The sequence below is a fragment of the Aulostomus chinensis genome, chromosome 15, assembly GCF_037954235.1.
Source record: "Aulostomus chinensis isolate RoL2024-O1b breed Wild chromosome 15, RoL_Achi_v1.0, whole genome shotgun sequence".
NCBI lineage: Eukaryota > Metazoa > Chordata > Actinopteri > Syngnathiformes > Aulostomidae > Aulostomus > Aulostomus chinensis.
In genome coordinates, this window is record NC_141334.1 from 5697156 (window position 1) to 5718226 (window position 21071).

The 21071-nt window shown below is 45.3% G+C and overlaps 1 protein-coding gene and 1 long non-coding RNA gene across 8 annotated transcripts in view; one reads left to right on the forward strand and one right to left on the reverse strand.

Annotated features, from left to right (window-relative positions):
• Positions 1-20815, reverse strand: part of LOC147248428 (uncharacterized) — a 51197-nt gene extending 30382 nt beyond the window's left edge. For both annotated transcript variants that reach the window (XR_015119514.1, XR_015119515.1), the window contains exons 1-2: positions 20648-20815; positions 19242-19341 (exon numbers count right to left, since the gene is read on the reverse strand). This is a non-coding gene — a long non-coding RNA (uncharacterized LOC147248428). The remainder of the gene's footprint in view (positions 1-19241; positions 19342-20647) is intronic.
• On the forward strand, positions 1892-14228 carry pitx1 (paired-like homeodomain 1). Of its 6 annotated transcripts, XM_086226887.1 has the most exons (6): positions 1892-2139; positions 2975-3044; positions 3157-3211; positions 8656-8808; positions 9841-10043; positions 12822-14227. In XM_086226887.1, exons 3-6 carry the CDS (start codon positions 3166-3168, stop codon positions 13368-13370), a joined length of 951 nt encoding a protein of 316 aa, XP_086083013.1. In that variant the 5' UTR covers positions 1892-2139; positions 2975-3044; positions 3157-3165; the 3' UTR covers positions 13371-14227. The 6 variants fall into 6 exon arrangements, with proteins under 6 accessions (XP_086083013.1, XP_086083018.1, XP_086083012.1 ...); XM_086226892.1 differs by lacking the exon at positions 8656-8808 and having other exon boundaries at positions 12822-14228; XM_086226886.1 differs by lacking the exon at positions 2975-3044 and having other exon boundaries at positions 12822-14226.
• Positions 20816-21071: the final 256 nt, after the last annotated feature.

The following is a 21071-nucleotide window of genomic DNA, read 5'->3' on the forward strand; positions in this document are numbered from 1 at the left end:
TACTAAACTTGGGGCTCCGAACCTGCAGGATCGCACACACGTTGGAGGCCCCAGTTCCAGACTTTGAGCTGCTGCGACCAAATAAATGTACATATGTGGTTCTAACAGGGCCGTTAATATTCAATTGTAGGTGCATGTGTGATTTTATTGTCACGTTCCAGCACCGTTTATGTGTAGTTTAGACTGGGAAGTGAAATTCTCCACCTTGATCATCAAATCTACACTCCGGTGTGAGTCTGCTGCAGGGATCCGGGCTCCAGGATTAAACCTGAGTGCACCTCAACCTCACCTGTAGGAGGGCAGGACAAATACGGACACGTGCATTTTCATACAGCAGTAACCTGGTGTGCTCCCAGAAAAGAAGAAGAAGAAGAAGAAGAAACAGCTGACTTGAGGAAAGGTGAGAGAGCCTGATGGGAGAGAGGGTCTATCCGTGTCCTGGAGGGAGGCCCGCAGCTCCTCTTTAATCCCTCCAGGATCCCTCTCTCAGAGCCCGGCTTTGCTTGGTGCGCAGCTCTTGGCCCGGTTCAAAAGGAAAGAGTAAGGGTGGGACAATTTTCACACTTTCTCTCACGTCTCCGGCCAAAAAGAAGGAATATCAAGCATGTGGGTCTGGAAATGTTCTCGCCACACAAAACGCGGCGACTGCAGTTTAAAAACCCGGACTGGTTTTTGTAACGAGGCTGCTGATGAAAAAATACAAAACAAAAACACAAACACAAACCCAAAAGTCCAGTCCCTTGTATCATCTCCAGAATGGAATATTGTTCTTTTTTTCTTCTTCTTCTTCTTCTTCTTATTTGCGGTTGTGTTAATGAGTTTGTTTTAAAAGCTTTCGGCGGCGGGCTCGTGGAGGTGTTCCGGTCTGAGTCTCTCGTGGGTCCAGCTCTCGGCCTCGTGCGGCCCCGGTTTTGCCCTCCATCCCGAGACGCAAACAAGAACCGAACGCGCCCCAGCAGTTTGTTTTTCTTGAGGGATTTTCATTCCGTATCGCTTTGCTGCTCTTCACCTTTGACGTTTCCACTCTTCCACGTTTCAGAAAATTTATTAACATCAATTCTACTTAAAAAAAAATCATTATGTATATACATTAAAAAAAAATCTGAGGTCGTAACTGGAACTATTAACGTTATTAATTCACGTCAATCACAACGGCGTTTAAACCTGCTTGTGAAACATGCAAAAAACTGGTTCTTTAAATAACGAACAAGCGCTTAATTAAATCCTAATATTCAGAGATGAGGAGTGTCTGCGGGTTTGATTCAGTGTCAAAAAATAAATTAACAAGTTAGGCAGCTGCTGTGTTCGAGTACGTTTCTAAATTAGAAGACTAAAATTAAATATAAGAAATGCAACATAAAATGTTAATTTTATAAACCGATTTCGAATCTATTTTTTTAAATAAATAATTCAATTTGTAAACGGAGGGGGAGGGGGGGGCTTTCCTTTGCAGTTTCAATCTGCGGTAGAGCTGTGCACACACGCCCGGAGAATAAATAGGCTATGACATATAAAAATAATAAGAATAAAACTTTTCTTCTTTGCAGCCACACACACACACACACACACACACACACACACACACACACACAAATCACTGGGCTTAGCTATAAACTAAAAGAAATGGCTGTCAAATTACAAGAGCAAGATCAAAAACCAGCCAATGAATAACCATAATAATAATAACAATTATCATAATAATGACGTTGACGAACGTTACTATGCAGAGAAGGAAGTTGGGGGCCACAGGTGAGAACAAGGGGAGGAGGGTGACGCTGATGATGACGATGTTACCTTTCGTGTAAAAACAACAACAACCGTGGATCAGAAGATGATGAGGATCCACTGATAAACACACTGGGATGAAGGAAACGAAGGGGTGGAGGGGTGGTGGTGGATGTTGGGTGAGGGGGGGGTGAGGGGCTGCGGTCTGTCATGACGTCACTGCGAGGCGTGCTGCAGCGAAGGGAGCAGGCGAAGAAAACCAAGGCAGCGCCGCAGACACTCAACCAAAGAGCCGATTCCTGCGGACGCTAACGTGGATTTACTCAACACCTGCATGGAGAAACTCTGAAGCTTTAACACCCCCTTTTTTTTCTTTTTTTTCCCCTGTCGTCTACGTCCGTGGAGCACCAACCGGTGAGTAGAACTGCTGTCAGTCCGGTAGCGCGGTGGTGGGAGCCGCCGTGGTCCGAGGGTCGAATTCGGAGTGTTACTCCGGTTTCCAGGGCATAATTCTAAAAATATATAGATAAATAAAAAAGGTCCGAATGAGCCCAACACGTCACACGAGTCCAGGTCGATCGCGGTGACTCCGACTGACTGACCCGAGGCGGCACGCGCTGTGTCAGTTAGGTGAGGTCACGGAGGCCGCTGACCGGACCACGGTGGGCGGCAGACATTTCTCCCTCCGCCCGCGAAAAGTTTGATCCAGCCCGTGGTTTAACGTCTGCTAGTACACCGGTAGCTAGCTAGCTAGCTGCCGGTGCTCCCCCGCCGAAGACAGACGCGGCGTGTGAACTCTGAGGGACAGAAGACGGCTGGGAGATTTACTGCCGACGTAAACGCAGCGAAGGGATTCCTGTAGATAAGAGTGAGCGAGAGTGAGTGTGTGTGTGTATGTGTGTTACATTCCCAAATAGATTTTAAAAATAGAACAACAATACTATCGCATATTTAAGAGCTTTTAATGTGTGAGGTGATTTACTGAATATAAAGTCAATATTGATATTGATTGGTAATGCTAATCTTATTAGCCTCTTTTTGGTTTGGACGCAGAACAACTAGGACCTGTCGCCTCTGATCAATCCGCCTCGGTTTACTTGCCAACATGTTTATTTTTAAATAGTTTTTAAAGTTTTCTTTTTTTTTTATTATTTTGATGTCCGTTGAGTTGCATGTGCATATATACATTTAGCTTCTCTTAGAATTTCCCCCTTTCAAAATTATCCAATATTTCTGAATTGTATTGCAGGATTTATCATTACTCGAGTTAAAAAAAAAACAGAATGATGACGCTGCAAACCTCATTATTGGATTAAAAGGTATATAAATGTGTTTGAATATGGAAAGATTTTACTACAAGTTGCCCGTTTGATTTGGAGGGAAATAAACTCTGGCGCCACATTTGATTCGTTTTTTTCCCTTCTTATTCAGGCAACTGGAATGGAAATGAATCTGTCGAAGAATGTGATTTCTTGCGGGGATCCAGGTATGATTTACTTCTTCTACTGACACAGCAGTTTTAATGTCGGAGGTAAATTATATTATGTGACGTAAAAAACAAAGATGGCAGTTAAAAGTTTGGAGCAAAGTTGTTGTTTTTTTTAATGGGGGGGGGGGGTTCAAAGCTAACCGGCTGCGCGTGCTGTCGGCCATCTGCTCATAAGAGACACATTCGTGATCTGCGGTGAAATTAATGTGCACAAATATTGGCAACATGCTGACATGTGGAAATGTCACATAATGAGACGCAAATGGAAAACGAAAAGACACTGAGACACGCCAAGAGAGCAATCAACACCCCTGAGGAGCTCAGAGCAAAATCAGATAAAAGATGGATGTTATATTTACAGACATATGTTTTTAAGACGGATAAAACAGGAATATAAATAACTGAAAACAGAAAAATATTCAAATATTTATTTGTGAAGTTTTATTTTCTATTTATCTATTATTTTGCAGTGAACTGTTGTGGAAATTACACTTGCTTTGCTTTACTTTACCTTTACACACACACACACACACACACACACACATACATATATATGTATGTGTGTGTGTATATGTATATATATATATATATATATATATATATATATATATATATACACACACACACACACACACACACACACATTTTTTTTCTCGTGAGTTTTTGCTGAGATGATTTCCTGGAGAGTTGTTTTTTCGTTTTTTGAATATAATAAAGTAGAAACTTCAAGCCAGATGGGCAGCGAGCATCTCTACAGGAATAAAAATAAAATAAAATCTAAAAGCAGATGTTCAACATCACACGAGGTTTAAACTTTTTAGGGTTTTTTTTTTTGTGTGTGAGTGTATATTTTTAGGCCAGACATGTCAGGCGGAAACTCGTTGTGTATCACTTCAAGCGTCATCTTTTTTTTAATCGGGAAAAAAATAAATGCTAGATAAATCGCCTTCCGACGTAAGGTTGGGTTCTAAATGTAAAACTGCATGGGCCACTGCACGCTACTGGTAATATTTGCTCCAGTGCCAGAGGTTCACCAACTTTACTAATTTCCATTATAGGAAAGAACTGATGTAAAAATAAATAGAAGAACTCAGGACAGCTCGAGAGCATCGCCAGTCTTATTAGGTCTGGAATGTTGAAGCGGAATCCGCCATGTAAAGTTTGTTTTTGGAAGTAAAAAAACAACAACCCCAAAACACTGTGTTAATTTATATTCTCACGAGGCCAATTTAACCTCAGCTCCAGCTGTCAAAGTTGTTTTAGAGAAAGACTGCAGTGGTTGGCTGCTGGACGATGATTTATGACCCCCCCCCCTTTTTTTTTTTTCTCTTTTGGTCATTTGATAGATCTTAGTGGTGGGCGTCTTCCCTTCCATGGTCCTTGTTTTATTTACACCTGGCAGGTTGTTTGTTGGTTGTCAGGCTGCAGGTCAAACAGGCCTTGGACCAAGCAGGGCCACTATCACCAAGGCAATAATCAGCTCTGTGCTTCTCCTGTTACCCACCAGCTCCGGTTACATCTCCACTGCTGTCCTCTCCTTTTGAATCTGCACGCCAGCTTTAATTTTCTGTATTGCTTTGTGTTTTTGGCCCCCGTGGTTGGCTTTACTTTGCTTTACAGTGAAGAGGAGGGTGATTAACGGCGCTCGCTGAGTTTATTTTCACTTCTCGGGGTAAAAAAAATATGAGTGTTTGCATTGCAACTGGCCTTTAACCTGTCCTGCCGGATGGAAAGGCTTTTTAACTCATCCATCACACGCAAGTGCCCTCCAGAGCAGAGGAGGAGCAGCGCGCAGGGAGGGATGCGGGCTGAGGAGGCCGAGTATTTAGATTACCTCCATATATCAAACTATAATATCTGCTGGAGACTCGCGGGAGCCATCAACTCCTCCACGGACAGAACAGAGCCTGTGATATTCGGAGGAATTACGGGGTCGATGAGTTTATCGTGTTAACGCTGTCGTGCTGCTGCGACGCTCCTCTGAGTTCCTGGTTATCAATTTGATTTTTTTTAAAACGCGCAGTTTAGCTCATTTTTTGGGAGAAGCATCTTAAAAGTAGCAGTTCTGAATGGCTGCAGTTGCTTTAAGACCCCGCTTGCACGACAGTGTCAACAATTACATGTGTATTGGTCAACGTGGAGTCGTGCGTAATTACGCAATGCGCGCACTAACCCCTGCTCACAAACTCATGCACCCATTCAGACCTCTAGTCCACTAGGCTTTTACAACCTGAATAGTAAGCAGCATCTGTTGACACATGGGGATGACCAGGTCAACGAGGTCAATTATTTTTTAAAAATTCATTACCCTGCACAGAGCTGCGCGAGGTTGGTTGGTTACTCAGTGTGTTTTACGAGCCAAATATCTCATCATTTTTACGCAGGTGTGTGTGTGTGTGTGTGTGTGTGCGTGTGTGCGCGCGCGTGGGTGGGGGGGGGGCTTCTTGCTCCATGGTACTTCGCTCGGCCTCGGGTGGTGGGTCAGAACTGTAATTGAGCACAAGCAGCAGACCTCCATGTTGGAGCTGGCTGGGCAAATACAGACAAATCTGTTTTTAAAACAGTCTTATTAGCCCCTCCAGAATATCTGCTGGAAGACTCGACACCTCCCTCCAGCAGATATCCCCTCATTTGTTGGTTTGATGAGAGCTGTCCAACCCAAACTCCCAGAAATTGAAGAAGAAGGTTGAGTTCTGGTGACTCCCATTACTCTGAAACCATTCCACGACCCATCTGGCTTGGATGGAAGCATCTACAGTCCTTGTGGTAAACTCATTTATACGGATGTTTCCTTTAATAGGCCCCTCGGAGCTGCCCTGCACTGTATGTGCTGAAATATAATACAGCCTCTTACATGAGCCCCTCTCTTCAGGACAGACTCTGTGCACAGACGCTGAACAAATGTAGATGGAAAAAAAGGCAAGTGATTGTTGACAGCTTGCACAATTGTCCTCTGAAAGGCCTTCGGGGGAGTTTTCCGGTCGGACGGGGATCTCATGTCAAAAGTCACCGTCATACAAAGGCCGACCAGGCTGGAGCCTGGCGCCGGGGACAGGCCAGGGCGCACATTCACCTGACACATGTAGGCTACAGGCCGGCCGAGCCGCAAGTCAGCAGGGTCAGCTGCTCTCTTATTGGGCCTCTTTCCAGACGCCTAAACTCGGGTGGTGCCACCAGTCTTTCACCAAGAAACACGCATAATGCGCTGCGTTAAAGGAGGAAACATGAAATACGAAAAAATAAATAAAACTAAAATACTTTAAGATAAATTCAATTTAAGGTTGTAGAGGCGACAAGAGGAACTGCTTCATCTCGGCTTCCTACGTAAAAAGCACTCTTGGAAAACACCTGCAATGTTTGCGCCACAATTTTGCGTCCTGAATATGTTGTATATCCCGCTGCGGAAGCGTTTCCCTGTGCAACATGAGGTCCGGGGTCTTAGTTGGTTCCCCCAAATCAAAGGCCCTTGCAGCAGCAGTCTCGTTTTCGATTCACGTTACTGGAACTTGCAGCGGGAGACCAAACAGTGTTTTGCAGACCATAATGGTGCCCTCAACTCACCAAGCATGTGGACTCAAACCAGACCACATTCCCCTGACCGGACTGGGACCGAGCAGAAACCATTTAAACCATTACCGTGCGACCCTGAAAAGTTGGGGGGGGGGGGCAAAGAAAAGAAGGATGACAAACAAACGTGGAACTTGTTGATTAAGGCATAAACACAATCCTCAGATTGAATGTAAAGTCACGTAACACTTTAATTCTTTCCTTCCTTTCCTTTTGCAGCGTTTTATGGGGGGGGGGGGGACCATGCAAGCAAGCAAAATGGAAATAAAAGCACCGACCTCAAATCAAACATTTACATAATTGACATGTGCAGCAGTCAAAAGGACGATGGTGATCAACCAAAGTGAGTAACTAGTAGAGTAGCTAGAAGAACAAACCGTAACTCCGGTCACGGTTTCCTGCAGGCCTCGCCTGCTGCTACAACGCGTCACTGGGAAAAGTTTTAAAACCAAGTAATTAGGTTTTCCAATTCATTTTAACTGCATTTATGAAAATTCGACAACACAAAGATCCCGAGCAGCAAACATTGAGATCATCACGCTAACGATTGCGCGTAAATCTGCTAGGAGGAACACACGCGCGTGCATGCGCGCCGGGAAGGAGCCAGCCAGCAGAACTTTAAACTTTAATTTTGACTCCCCGCCTGACGCCTAACAGCCTGTATGACGGGCTGTAATCAGTCTCATCAGCAGCCATGTTGTCACCAGACTGATACGTTTACACGTTCACGCATCGTCAATCATAATGAGAAGTTTTACTGCAGAGTGGGACGTTGAGGAGCTTCCGTTTGTGTCTGTTTATAAACCGGTGGTTGCTGCTGCTGCTGCTGCTGCTGCCGTAACACACATTCATATTGACGGAGCAATTTGATAGAAAGCACACGGGACTTACAGCCAAGTACCTGCCGATTGCTGGTCCTCTTGATGGTTTGTCAGTGAAAATGTAAACCGAGTAGGTGACACACGTCAGTTTACAGTGATTCGTTAATAATCACAATAATCTTTGTCATTTTCATTGGAGGGACACAGTAACTGGGCAGGCCCCGCGAGGAGAGCAAATGTTTGTTCAGCTCAGTACATATCCGAGATATACAGTGAGTGTGTGTGTGTGTGTGTGTGTTTTGCACTGAACACTTTTGCGAACATGCCTGCGCGAATCAAAGGGCCATTTTACTGACAGCAGCGCGTTGCATTGCGCGCTCCCGATGATAATCCCGTTAAAAAAAGAGCAAAAAGGGAGAACGCTGTAAAAAAAACAAAAAAACCCATCACCTGTTCGCCAAAAGTCACTTGGATCCTGAGCAGTCAAAGTACATCAGGAGGACCGTAGGTTGTTGGAGGAGGATATCAGTCCCTCAGGTTGTTCGCTCCACCTCAGTTTGACTGACGGCAAATGCTGATTTTTCTATCCGAAAAAAAAAAAACTTAAATAATTGCACATTTGGTCGAACTTGACGTCAGCGTGTCTTGTTGGTGTTTTTTGCAGCGGGCAGGACTCGGTGGGTGGGACTCGCTCATTTTAGGGAGGTGGAACGCAGCAGATGGGAGGGTCCCGGGAGTTGGAGTTGGGGTTGGAGAACCGGAGGCTCCTTCTCGATCACAGCGGGCAGAAGCTTTTCCCTGCTGCGGGTAGGAGGAGGAGGAGGAGTGCGCACCGGGGCCACGCCGCAGCGAAGGAAGAAATAGAGGGTCCCGCTTTTGTTTTGTTTTTTTCCGAGGAAGGAAGATTCTCCCTGCATGGTTCAGCCTCTCATGTCGCCGTGTGTGTCTAGCAGCGGGTGGATTGTGTGCAGTGTCGCTGTGTTGGCGAGGGGAGCTTCGCGCAGCCCGGGATTCACCCCACGTTTCCTCTTTGTACGCATCCTTCTCTTCAAGGTGGGATGAATTTGGACAGAATCGCTGAGGCAGTGAGAGCGCCGCCGCCGCCCCGCGACGTGGCCCCCGCGTTTCATTTACCCAGAACTTCAAACAGCAGTCGGGGAACTTTAGAGAACTCAAGCAGCGAGTCTTCAGACGCAGACTTGGCAGGTACACAGAATGCTTTTAGCAACTCGATTCCTTCTTCTGAGTGCAATAACAGTTTATTTAACGTCACCATAAACACGTTTACGACGGGCTGTCACGGAGGCCTGCGCGGCAGTTAAAGATTTTATTTTTCACGTCCAGTGTCTCTCGTTCTCCTCAAGAATGTTTGTTCCCGCGTATAACGACACAAAATTGATAACTGAAAAAAAAACCTCATTTGAATTAAAACTAACTGCCCGTTTCAGCTCTCAACTGCGGTGCGCACACAGAACGAGCAACAGTCCAGTTTATGGTGCAGTTACACCCCCGACTAGTGTTTAGAACTCCGGCTGAACCAAAACACTTGGCAGGATCCTGAGGTCTGTCAGGCAAAAATGCGCAGAATAGCCTGGCCTGCTGTCACTGACTCCATTAACGCAAACTAGAAATACTGGGCCCATCTGCAAATGCAAACTGGGGGCCAGAAGCCACACGAGCGCTCCCACAAAAGCTTTGTTTTTTCTTCTCTTCCTCTTTTGCTTCTACAAGTTCAGAGAAAAACAGAACTATTTTTTATTGTCACATACTTGGAGAGGAACAGTAAATATGAGTCACCGTCACAAAATTTGACTTAAATAAATTAGCTAAATTATTATTATTATTATTATTATTATTATAAGTCAACTGTAGGAGTATTTCTTCTTCGCACGTGTTGTCACCTCAGTCTACAGAGGCGTAGCTGGAAGTAAACCGAGGCACGTCCGTGTGTGTTGGAGGGAATCGAGGGATACGTTTGTAAATTCTTGTAAATTCACAACTTTGTCTGTGAATGTTTTGTTTTTATATGTTTGCTCGTTTCCGTCTAGTAGCGTTTATCAATTCTAGTGGACGGAGCTTTGTTCCTCTGCTGCGCTTCATTCCGGTCTGAAATGTTTAGCCGTTAAGGTGCAAATACTTCTAAGATAGGCAAACAAAAAAAAGGTCCTATATTTCAATGCTATTTAAACGACGGCAGCAGGAGCGTCGGAGTGTTGACGCCTTATTTATCATCAACAGAAAAGGAGCGGAACGCTGAGCACAGGAGCGATGACGGGAACGCGGACGATCCCAAGAAGAAGAAGCAGCGGCGGCAGCGGACTCACTTCACCAGCCAGCAGCTCCAGGAGCTGGAGGCCACGTTCCAGAGGAACCGCTACCCGGACATGAGCACCAGGGAGGAGATCGCAGTGTGGACCAACCTGACCGAGGCCAGAGTCCGGGTAAGAGTGCACCAGGCAGGCCCCCTCTGCCCTGAGCGATGCGTGCATAATCAACACCTGACAGGTGGACAAACATTGTCGGGGGTTTCTTTTGGGTTGCACTTTTGTTAAATTACTTACATGGGTTACACTAGAATCCCAAAACTAAAAATTGAAAAATTACATACAATAAAAAATATTACACATTAAAATCCAGAACTGGTGACACGTTTGATACTTAAATGAGCGATAATTTGTGAAAAGCGAGGACATAAAAATCAATGTCAACGCATTTTAGTTTTCTATCAGATGTGCGACGACAAGCCAGGCCCTGCGTCTCTCCTCAATGACCGTCATCTTTTCTTGCTGAATAAAAAATTGAAAATAGAAATTTTATGACGAACAATTAATACTTTTTGAAATATGAGACACTGAAGAAAATTCAAGATAGCAAATATTGGATATTATTGAAAAAGCTTTGAAAACACACCTTTGAGTGGAAATATTTCATGATGATAATTTAGCAGATAAACGTGTCTGAAACTCGTGGGATGAGTTGAAGTGACAGTTTGAGGGTGTAACCTCGCGGCTAATTGAGCCAATGGAGGATTCGTCTTCTGATGACATTACCAGCAGGTCTGGCCCCTGGTTTCTCCCGGTGGAGGAGGCTCTCAGACAGCAGCCAGATCCACCTGGAGCCGTGTCATGAATCGAAGCCGCGTGTAATTCTATTCAGGGTGTTTCACCAGCACACATTCAACAGCCTGTGGGGAAATTATAGTCGAGCAGTGTCTTATTTAACCGCCTCAGAAGGTGTTGACATAGAAAAATTGTTGTTTTTTTCATTTGGATTAAGACATTTCTGAGTCGCGGTGTTTACACTCAGGTGCTCTGCGCTCTCTCCTGGACGTCCAACTTGATCTATAAACGCACGTTAAGACACAAACAATTGCAGTTGGTTTTCATTTCCAGCAACTGGCGCCTGGCGGCCCGTCCCTGCACAATCCACCGTCTCAAGTTGCATCAAAATGCATGCAGCTATTTAAAGAGCAGAGGGGAAAATAAAAAAGTCTCCGAAACAAGTTTAGAGAGCTGGAATTACAATTCCTGGGCCAAGAAGTTGTGATTTCAAACAGCCTTTTATTGTGGAGGAGTTACGAGTGACATCCTCTTTGTCAATAGTTGATAGTATCGTGTTTGTTCTTTTAGTTTTGACACCTACAAGTGTTGGACTTGACCCTCTTAACATTAACAAAATAAATACACTCGACTGTGGGATCAACGAGTGGAAATGATGGTTATGTGATTTATTGGATGAGGTTATTTACCTGTTCAACATCCGGGTGTCCTTTTATTCTGATTTAGCCGTTGGGCTCCGTGCGTCAAATCCAAGCCTCACACCAGCCTGCCTGCGCGTTTCCTCCGCAGCTCCCCGTCACTGCGCTCATCTTTGCACCGATTCTTGCGGAACTATAAAAAGCTCGTGACCAGACTTGTAAACTGTTTCTAGAAGTGACCTGCGGACTGTCACGGCGAGGATGTTTGACTGAAGTTCCCGTCAGTCGTGAGGGAATCCAGAGCGCGTGTGATTCATATTGGAAACTTAAAAAAAAAAAAAAATTATTTCTGATTCGTAGACGAAGCTTCCCACCTACACACACACGTCCATTTACGCTTCTTATAGTTAGAAATATCAAGTCAGAACAAAATAAGAAGCGATACATCTTCAAAAAATGATTTTGATTTATTCTAAAAAAAAAGCACCCTCGATATTCCATAATTATTGTGCCGTGATAATTTACATTTTAGAATTCTTAAATCTACAAATAATTTTGTCACACAACTCTTCAGTCTTGTACCTAAAATCATCATCATAACCATGATTTAAAAAATGCAGTTTTATTTACAACGTAGTTCTACTGCAAAAATTCTGAAACTTTAATACGATTTATTTAATTTAACTAATAAAAATGGAGTTTATTGTAATTTAATGAAGTTTCTATCTCTTTTCATTCACTTGGTCATAAACAAAAAAACCTGAACCAAACTAAAGAAAAGTGGCTCAACACGTCAAACAGTCCAGTCTCTGTTTAAGAAGAGGAAGGTGTTCGTAGCAAAGCCTGCTGGACTCCACGAGCGTCGCGTCAGCGCGAACGTGTCCGGGTTCACGCGTCTGGAGCTGCGTGATCCCTATCGAACTAAACGCTCTTCAAGGCCGTTCTAAACCACAGCAGCGATCCCGTTTGATTGATGGAGCCTAAAAAGAATCGAGTGTTTGTGTATCTCAGATCATTACAACTAAACATCGGCCTCATTCTGGGGGGAAAAGACGACCGAGTAAACAACGTGTACTTAGTTTGTGTTTTCAAGCTGGTGTAAACAACTGAGATGAATCGGTTTTAGAAGCGCGCCGCTTCGGAGTTTCAGATGCTGCCGTCAACCTCTTAGGCGAGTTTGTAGACGCGCTTGAAAAATATGAAATTCATCTGATGATGGTTTGTGGGGCGCGCACACGTCAACAGGCCACAGCTGAACGATCCTGATGCAAAGAACGTTCGTTTTATAACTGACTGCTGGTGTTTGTTTCTGTAAGGAGCACGGGACGGTTATTTTTAATCATATTAGCTGGAGATCGACTGTGTGTTTTAGGCTCCTGGGGGCCACAATAATGTGACGTTTGGACGTTTTGGGGCTTATGGAGCTGAATTCCCAAAGCTTTAGGTTCAGATTTATAGTGATTTTTGGAAACATCGGGGAAGCTCCGTGTCCTCTCCTACTCACTGCGCGTCTCTCCTGCAGGTGTGGTTCAAAAACCGCAGAGCCAAGTGGAGGAAGCGGGAGCGGAACCAGCAGATGGACCTGTGCAAGAACAGCTACCTGCCCCAGTTCAGCGGCCTCATGCAGCCTTATGACGACATGTACCCCGCCTACACCTACAACAACTGGACCAACAAGGGCCTGACCCCGGCGCCGCTGTCCACCAAGAACTTCACCTTCTTCAACTCCATGAGCCCCCTCACCTCGCAGTCCATGTTCTCGGCGCCCAACTCCATCTCCTCCATGACCATGGCCTCCGGGATGGGCCATTCGGCGGTGCCGGGTATGCCCACCCCGGGTCTCAACAACATCAGCAACCTGAACGGGATCGGCACATCCGGTATCAACTCGGCCATGTCGTCGCCCGCCTGTCCGTACGGGCCTCCCGGGTCTCCGTACAGCGTTTACCGGGACACTTGCAACTCCAGCCTGGCGACGCTCAGACTCAAATCCAAGCAGCACCCGACGTTCGGATACAGCGGCCTGCAGAGCCCCGGGTCCAGCCTGAACGCCTGCCAGTACAACAGCTGACGGGGCGGCAGCGGGGCCCCGAACCAACCGACATAGAGAAATCTATATGTGACGGAACCGACACGGTGTAAGAGTTTATACCGGCGGATTGAAAACACAGAGACAGAAAGAGAGAGAGAGAGGGAGGGAGAGAGAGAGAGAGAGACAACTGGATGAGTTGCAATCATTAAACGTGGATTATGCGGGTTATGTGTTTACCAGTGAACTTGCACAGCAATTGTCCAGGTTTTTTTTGTTGTTGTTGGACTTTTTAAATGATGAAGACGTGTTACCATTGCTGCACTGTACATACATCAATGTAAATATATACAGGCCTAACATATGAACAGACGACGGGATGCGAGTCTCTTGTGCTTGTTTGCTTCTAAAGACTGGAGGGGGGCGCGCATATCATGAATCCAGACTCAACAAAAACAAAACGGAGGGGGAAAAGGACAAAATACAGTCGATATTGTACATATTTTATACTGCTTGTGTGCTTTTCTGCTGCGGCCCGCTTCTCCCCAGCCCCCCCTCCCCCCCGCCCCCATTTTTTCCTCATCTTGTTTGCTGAAATAGAAAAAAAAACACGCATGTTTAACTTGAGTGTTTGTAAGATAATGTAAGATTTCTGCAGATTCCATTCGCTTCAACTGTATACTAAAAAAAAGAAAGGTGGTTAGAAGTTCTCGTGTGTTTATGTTTGTTTGAATAAACTCCAGCAAAAGTGAGGTTTATTTCAATAAAGCCGCAGTGGTGCCGTTTTTGCACGAATCGATCGGCTGCTAAAGACGCGCGCGGCCCCGCTGATCCTGCCGGATTTGCGCCACGAGCGTCCCCATTTTTCAGGATTTAATTGGAACTGAGCGGTAGTCGATTTACTTTGAGCTTTCAAAACTGGAACTTTTCATTATTTTTTTTTCCTCTTTTGCAGAAGGAAATAAATCCCTTTTATTTTTTTTTGCAGACTTCCAGCACTTTAAGAACCGGAACGAACAGGATCATTGTCTGAGCCCCACGATCTCATTATTTTTGCTGATGCAGTCTGGAATACGTCACATCTGAATACTGAGTTCCCACTCATGTCTCCTCTTCTCTGTTCTCGTCATAATTAAAAACAAAAACACCAATGCGGTCTGTCAGGCGCTTTCAGAAGCTTTTAAAAACAACGTGATGCGTCTCAGATGAGCGGAAACTGCCGATTTTTGCCGATCTTCAGCTGGCCTCGTCCCTCTTTAATTGACTGAGCTGCAGAAACAAACTGGGAATAAACTCCAGACCTGGGAGTCCAGGTTGCCAAATATCTGTAACACCAGCTAACAATAATAATAATAATAATAATAATAATAATAACAAAATTAAAAACTTCCTTTAAAAAAAAACATGCATCTCATAGACCGCGTGCTGTTGTCCATGTGTCAACAACAAAAAATTTGATTCAATCACCACCACCATATCTCGATATCTTTACTACGCGCCGCGGGACTGATTATTAGTATTGTAAACCGCACGAGGGACTGTGTGCTTTAGCTGATAGCGGAGGATTAGGAGTTAATAAACCGACGAATATTAAAGAGGTTCTTTTCAAACGCCACGTCACGATGGACGGCGCGGCGATGCCAACGGACCTTGAAGGCGTCATTTTTCCTGCCCTAATAAATATAGACATTTTGTCCGAAGATTCCACAGAAATAGACCATTAGGAGGGTGTGCATATATATATATATATATATATATATATATATATATATATATATAGCTTTTCGATGGTAAATTATTGAGTGCCTGTAGTTTTGCTCCTTTGGTTCTTTTCTACTCTTCTGTTACTGATCTACACACTTCAATTGACTTATATTCTTATTGTCATACATTATTTTCATATTTCGTTTTTTTTTGGTTGTGACATCTTTGTTTCTATTCCTTGTTGCCTTTGTTGGATGTATTTGTGAGGACGTTTGCAAGCTCTCGATACTTCACTGCCTCTGATGGGAGGGTTCTTTGAATAGTTTTTAAGGTTTTTAGCGGGTCAGTGACACTAAATCTACTCTGTTCATGGGTGCTTTCGATTGATTTCTGTTATTGTTCTTATTTTAGATTAATTATTTCTTCTCCCTTTTACAAAAAAAGAAAAAAAACAAAAATCTCACCTTCACATGCAGTGAGAGCGCGCCTCACCTGAGTCAGGTGAGCTCATTTCTCCACCTCGGGAGGGGAGGTTTCCTGGCACGTAAGAGGCGGCGGACGCCAGCAGCGCGGTGGAACATGAATGAATGGACGCTCGACATGTGTAGCAGTCACATGGTCACGCGGTTCCTTTGTCATCGAGGTTGATTGTTCAGAAAGAAACAAGTCGCAACAGCCAACAACAACCAGCAGCAGCAGCGCGCCGCTTCAAATTCTTTCCTTGGGCGCGCCCGCGCGCGAGGCACTGCGGGCATGCGCACTAGCCGCGTCTGCTGCCAGGCGCTTCGATTTGGGAGACGTCGGGGACGACGGAGAGGGCGAAGTGCGCGGGAGGCTCGCGGAGATTCAAAACATAAACACGTTATTGTTGCCGTAAATGACAACCGTGATAACGTGAAGTTGTGAACACAAACGAGCCCGCGGGTCCGTGAACGCACCTGATGGAAGTTCACCACGCTGCTTTACGGCCCGTAAATATTTGAACTGGCGTTTCTCTGGTTGGAAGGCCTCACCACACCTGAGAGGCAGTGGAGGAAGAGAATCGAAAAGATTTAATATCGAAGGTGTGTTATGAGCAAGTTTGTGCTCTGAAGAAGAACACAAATATGACACACAAAGAACAGAGTGACAGAGGGTGAACGTGTGTTTGATGTCTGTCTCACACACACACACACACACACACACACAATTCTGCTTACACACATCAATTGAAGGTAAGCTGTCAATTGTAAGATTTGGGTTTTGTTAAACAATTTTCAAGCATGTGTTTGTAAAATGACAGAACTAACCAAGGGCCGATATCATGAGGAAAACAGAGTTAAATAACCAAAGGGAAAAAAATAATAATAAAAAGGAGGCTCATGACCACCGCCAGAGCTTTAGTGATGATCCGGCCCGGCCTTCTGCAGTTCTCGCTCCTGTTGGGTCGTGTGAAGGCCGAGTTCATCGCCCGAGTGGAATAATGTCTCGTTTTTGGGCATTACTCTAAAAAAATAAATCAAATGCACAGATTCTGTTGGAGTTTGTGAGGGAGACTTTCACATTTATGATTGAGGTCTCTGTCGCTCAACGAGCCCCTTGCAAAAAAAAAAAAATATTTGCACAGGAACTGAGCGAAGGCCGCAACCACACTCCTTTTCATTTGAGCTCAGCCGGCCACATGTGTGCTGTACATCACGCAGGGTCTGACAAAGGTCTACCGCTGCGTGGTGAGTGGCGGGACGCAGCCTTTGAGACGCGACTTCAATGTCACGTTTCTCTGACTGAACAGTCTGAAGAAACCATCTGGTGCAGCGGGGAGGAAACACTCCGCCTCCCCTCAGACGCCGCTTCTCCCAGCTTTCTGCCTCTCCTCCTCTCATCCGATCTTCAACCTGCATCTGATAAACACACCAGGCGAGAACCGAAAACTGCCGTTTATTCAGTCACCCGAACGTTTTCTTGTTTCAACAGCGCGCCGAGCCAGTGAGCAAATACAGGCCCGGCACGGGACGACGCTGCCAGTGTCAGCCAGGATTTTCTTTACAATGAGTGGCACATTTATTTCTTTCGCTGAAAAGAAGCCGCAACCCAAAAGTAGACAGAAGTCCAAACAGCTACAAATCCGGTCCTTATTATTGCTGTTTCTATAACATAGAGCCCCCCCGCCGCCGATCATTCAGGACACCACTTTTTCATTTTCCTGAAGCGCAGTATGAAAAGGAAACTGCTTCAAAAGTTACAACGCAGCACAGAACTTTGAATTCATGAATTAAAAGCGAGACGCGCGGTCATCGTTTACAATCCCACTTCAAGCGCGGTTCAAGTCTCTGCGTACCAAAATACTAAAAATAATCAATTAATGGTAAAAATGCAGAAAATTGTGATAAAATGTGATGTACGACTGTAGGTTGACAAGCTAAATCTTCACACACACACACACACACACACACACACACACGACCTGAGGGACATCTTCAATCTCCTGCTTAGATTTTTAAGCTAAAAAAAAAAAGTGCTTAAACTCCTGAACCAACAAACGGAATCCTGAATATTTCTACCTCTGCTGCTTCTGGTGGCTGTATTGTAAACACTACTTCTTTATGTTGACACACTTTAGTTTGTGTAGCCCCCTTCTTTCTTTTTTTTCTGAAGTCAGAGCAGAAGCTCCACAGCACACACACCATCACTGTTTGGCTTCTTTCTCATGTGGTAAAACGCCGCCGGGGTGCAAACCAACCACAACTCAGCCAAAATGTCATGGCTAGTAAACTTACGGTCACAGTCCAGCAACTGAAGTTACTGCGGAGCTGACCGGTTTTGACATGAAGGGTTTTTTTTTTTTATTGCAAAGCTGCTTGTGAGCTGCACGCTGCCACATCTAAAACGTTATCTGCTTCCTAGTAAATAAAGTCCCGGTGATACGCAATAAAACTGAACCGTGAAGGAATTCCTGAAATCGGTTGTTTTGGTTCCACCGCCGGATTCTCACTGGCTGTGCTCGTGTGACATTTCTGAGTGTTTAACTGGTGCGAGCTTGAATTTAGGAAATACAGAATGAATCATCAGAGGTTTTGCTGTTCGCACTGACCAGACCAGAAATACCACATCGGCTTTGCCCGCCTCCGTGACTGTGACGAGAGCACAGCAGTTTTCCTGGGATGAGATGCAGCCCAGTCGGCATTGCTGGTCTGTGAGCGAGTCTTTCCAGCAGGTGAGGGATCCTGCAGACGGAGGGGAGGCGTCCCTCAGGCCGTTCCTGAGACAGCACAGTCACGTGAGGTGACCTTGACCTTTGACCTGCACAGTCTTTTACAGTGCATCCTCCAGTCCCAGTGGATGTTTGGCGCAAATATGAAGAAATGGCTGCCGGGTTTTCCCGATATATAGCATCGATGGAATCAAAGGACCTGCGGACAGTCATAAATTCACACACACGGACGACACAAAAGCCTCCAGCTCCAGATGTCAGATGCAACTGGACCCTGCTCGGACGTTTGTGAGCAGCGGGAAGCTGCTGCTCTCACAGTGGGACATCGTTGAAGAAATGACTTCAGCAGCCCAGTGTGGAGCAGCCGGTCTGACCTCAAACCCACAGCCGGTCCTTCACCCTCCAACCTCACCGGTGCTTCTGTGTCTGAAGGGTGGGAATCTCTGCGGCCGCATCCCAAACTCACCACACACACACACACGAGTTCCAGCATCGCGCCAAAGCTCACGGTTTCTAAAAGTCACATACCGTCAGGATGTGCGTGCGTCGTACTTGAACATAGGAAGATACCAACCTGATTACTGCAACAAGACAAACTTAAATGCTCCCGGCGCGTGACATGATGCCATCTTCTTTGTCAAGATGAGTGAAACCGGCATGTTTTATAGGAAAAACCCAACAAATGCTTCTTGAAACTCACTTTACTCCATCATCTGCTGCAAAAGCAGCGGTGGCCTTGTGTTGAGGCATCGCCGCACCAAACTCCAGTTACAAATCTACCAATTTAAGGTGGTTCACATGCCCAGAATTGCAGTAGGAAAAAAAAAAAAGACTTTCAATTCAGCATGAATGAAGCCACATATTTTCTTTGAACTCAGTAGAATCTAAACTGAAAGTCACCAGCGGCAACAGGAAGTGCAGTTTAAAAACCGCCGTTTCCGGCAAATGTGACGTGACGCGACGTGACGTGACGCTGCACGCGTCCTGGGTCTGTAAGCAGAGTGAAACGAGTCTGTTACCTGACTGAGAAGTTCAGCGTCGCCTGCAGCGCTTCGTCTCACAGCCCACACGGCTGCGCCCTCTTGTTCCGTTACTCCCAGTGATATTCCACACGGATCCCTGTCAGAAAACACAGAGAATGGCTGTTTTGTTTGTGCTGCAGGTGAACGCCTGGGATCGGTGCTGAGATCCCTAAAAAAAAAAAAAAAAAAAAAGTTTTACATTTCCCTTGACAACTTAATGATGAAAGTCAACTGTTTTGCCAGTTAAATTCTTTTAATGTGAGGCAGCAGCGGTGGGAAAAGTTCAGTTTTCCTGAGGTTTTTTTTTTTTTTTCTTCTGGGAACGTCGCCACCACCAACGCCCAACTGGAACAGTTTGTAATAACTGCAAACGCGAGGGCTTTCACCAGTGAAGCGTGAGCTCCATCACCGCGTTACCTCACTGATAGGGACTCAAAACACATTTAGCATTTAAAAAAAAAAAAAAAAAACGATGATATGGAATGATGCTTTCAGGAGAAAAACAAAAAACAGAGCACATAAAGTTGGGGATGGTCAAGAAATAAAAGCCAAACTGGTGAGAATCATCTTCCAGACTTCAATAACTGCTGTCATTTTGAGTGTTTCAGTGGCTCAAGCAGGAGGGTCTGAGCTCCTTAAACATCAAACAGCAGCACAGGGGGGAAACTCAGGAAGAAACCACAGCTTACGCAGAAGACAAACAAGGACTAGAGCTGGCAGAGGACGGGACGCAAACGGAGCAAACATCTGACGGAGCCAACAGAAGATCTGACAAAAGTCAAAGCGGTCACAGGAGGAAAATACAGCAGAAGTGGTGTGACAACAAGAGGCAGGCGGGAGGAGATGAGGGCAGAGAGGAGGGCTGATGAAACACAGGTGGAGGGAACTGACAGGAAGTGAGAGGGAACCAAGACACGTGAGGGGAGAGGTTTCAAAATAAAACGGGAAGTCACGAAAAAAAGAGGGGGGGATAGCTACTGAAAAAACTAGAAAAAAAAGCAACAAAAAAAACTATTTCAACACCATGTGATACTTTGATAAAACAGGTTAAACCTACATAAAAAAAACCGAATGAGCTGATGTCCAATGCTATGCTAACAGCTAATAGGTGTTATTATGCAGGCCCAGGAATTCTTCAGCAAGTGCAAACCGAGCAGGGAACTTTTTTGGGGGGGGGGGTGTTGCGGGATGAATAAATATTGCAGAGAAAAGTTTGTGAAGCACATATTTTCCTTCATCTCACGGTCCATTTCCTGTGTGTACAGACGTGGCACGGACACCAAGCATGAAATGAATGAGCGGTTGCGAAGGAACCACAACCAGACGTGTCTGCTGTCTGCGTCTGGAGCATCGGCCCCTGCCCGGCTAACACACTAGCGAGGCCCGATGTGCGTGGTTCTTACCTCTGCTACTTCTCCGCATTCAGGCAAAACGATCCACCGGGGAGCACGTGCTCTCTTAGAGGGCCACTTCCTGGTTCTACCATGTTTGGGAAAAAAGGGGGGGGGGGCGCCTGTGGAGCCAAACCCTTAGTTTTCTGTGCCATAGTTTAGAAGATGATTGTATTAAAACTATTGAAGAAGCACTGATGTGTTGCGCTGGGTGACATTTTAAACGCGGTTTAAAGAGCAGGGAAGATTTTAAACACCTTTTATAGGCAAAGGCAACATGTCAGGTGATCTGTCCCATCCACCATTTGTCCAGCCAGCTGAGCATTGTCAGTGTAAATTAACAAAATGGACGATTTGTCTTGTTTTTGTACTCTCATTGTTTTTCTTTTGTGTGTGTGTGTGTGTGTGTGTGTGTGTGTGGTGGGTGTTGGTTGAA

What these genes read in the sequence shown, in the direction of transcription:
- pitx1 (XM_086226887.1), top strand. Translation starts at nt 3,166, where the DNA reads ATGGAAATGAATCTGTCGAAGAATGTGATTTCTTGCGGGGATCCAG. An exon ending in GATTTCTTGCGGGGATCCAG is followed by an intron (nt 3,212 to 8,655) that starts GTATGATTTACT and finishes CTTCTCTTCAAG; the next exon opens with GTGGGATGAATTTGGACAGA. An exon ending in TGACCGAGGCCAGAGTCCGG is followed by an intron (nt 10,044 to 12,821) that starts GTAAGAGTGCAC and finishes TCTCTCCTGCAG; the next exon opens with GTGTGGTTCAAAAACCGCAG.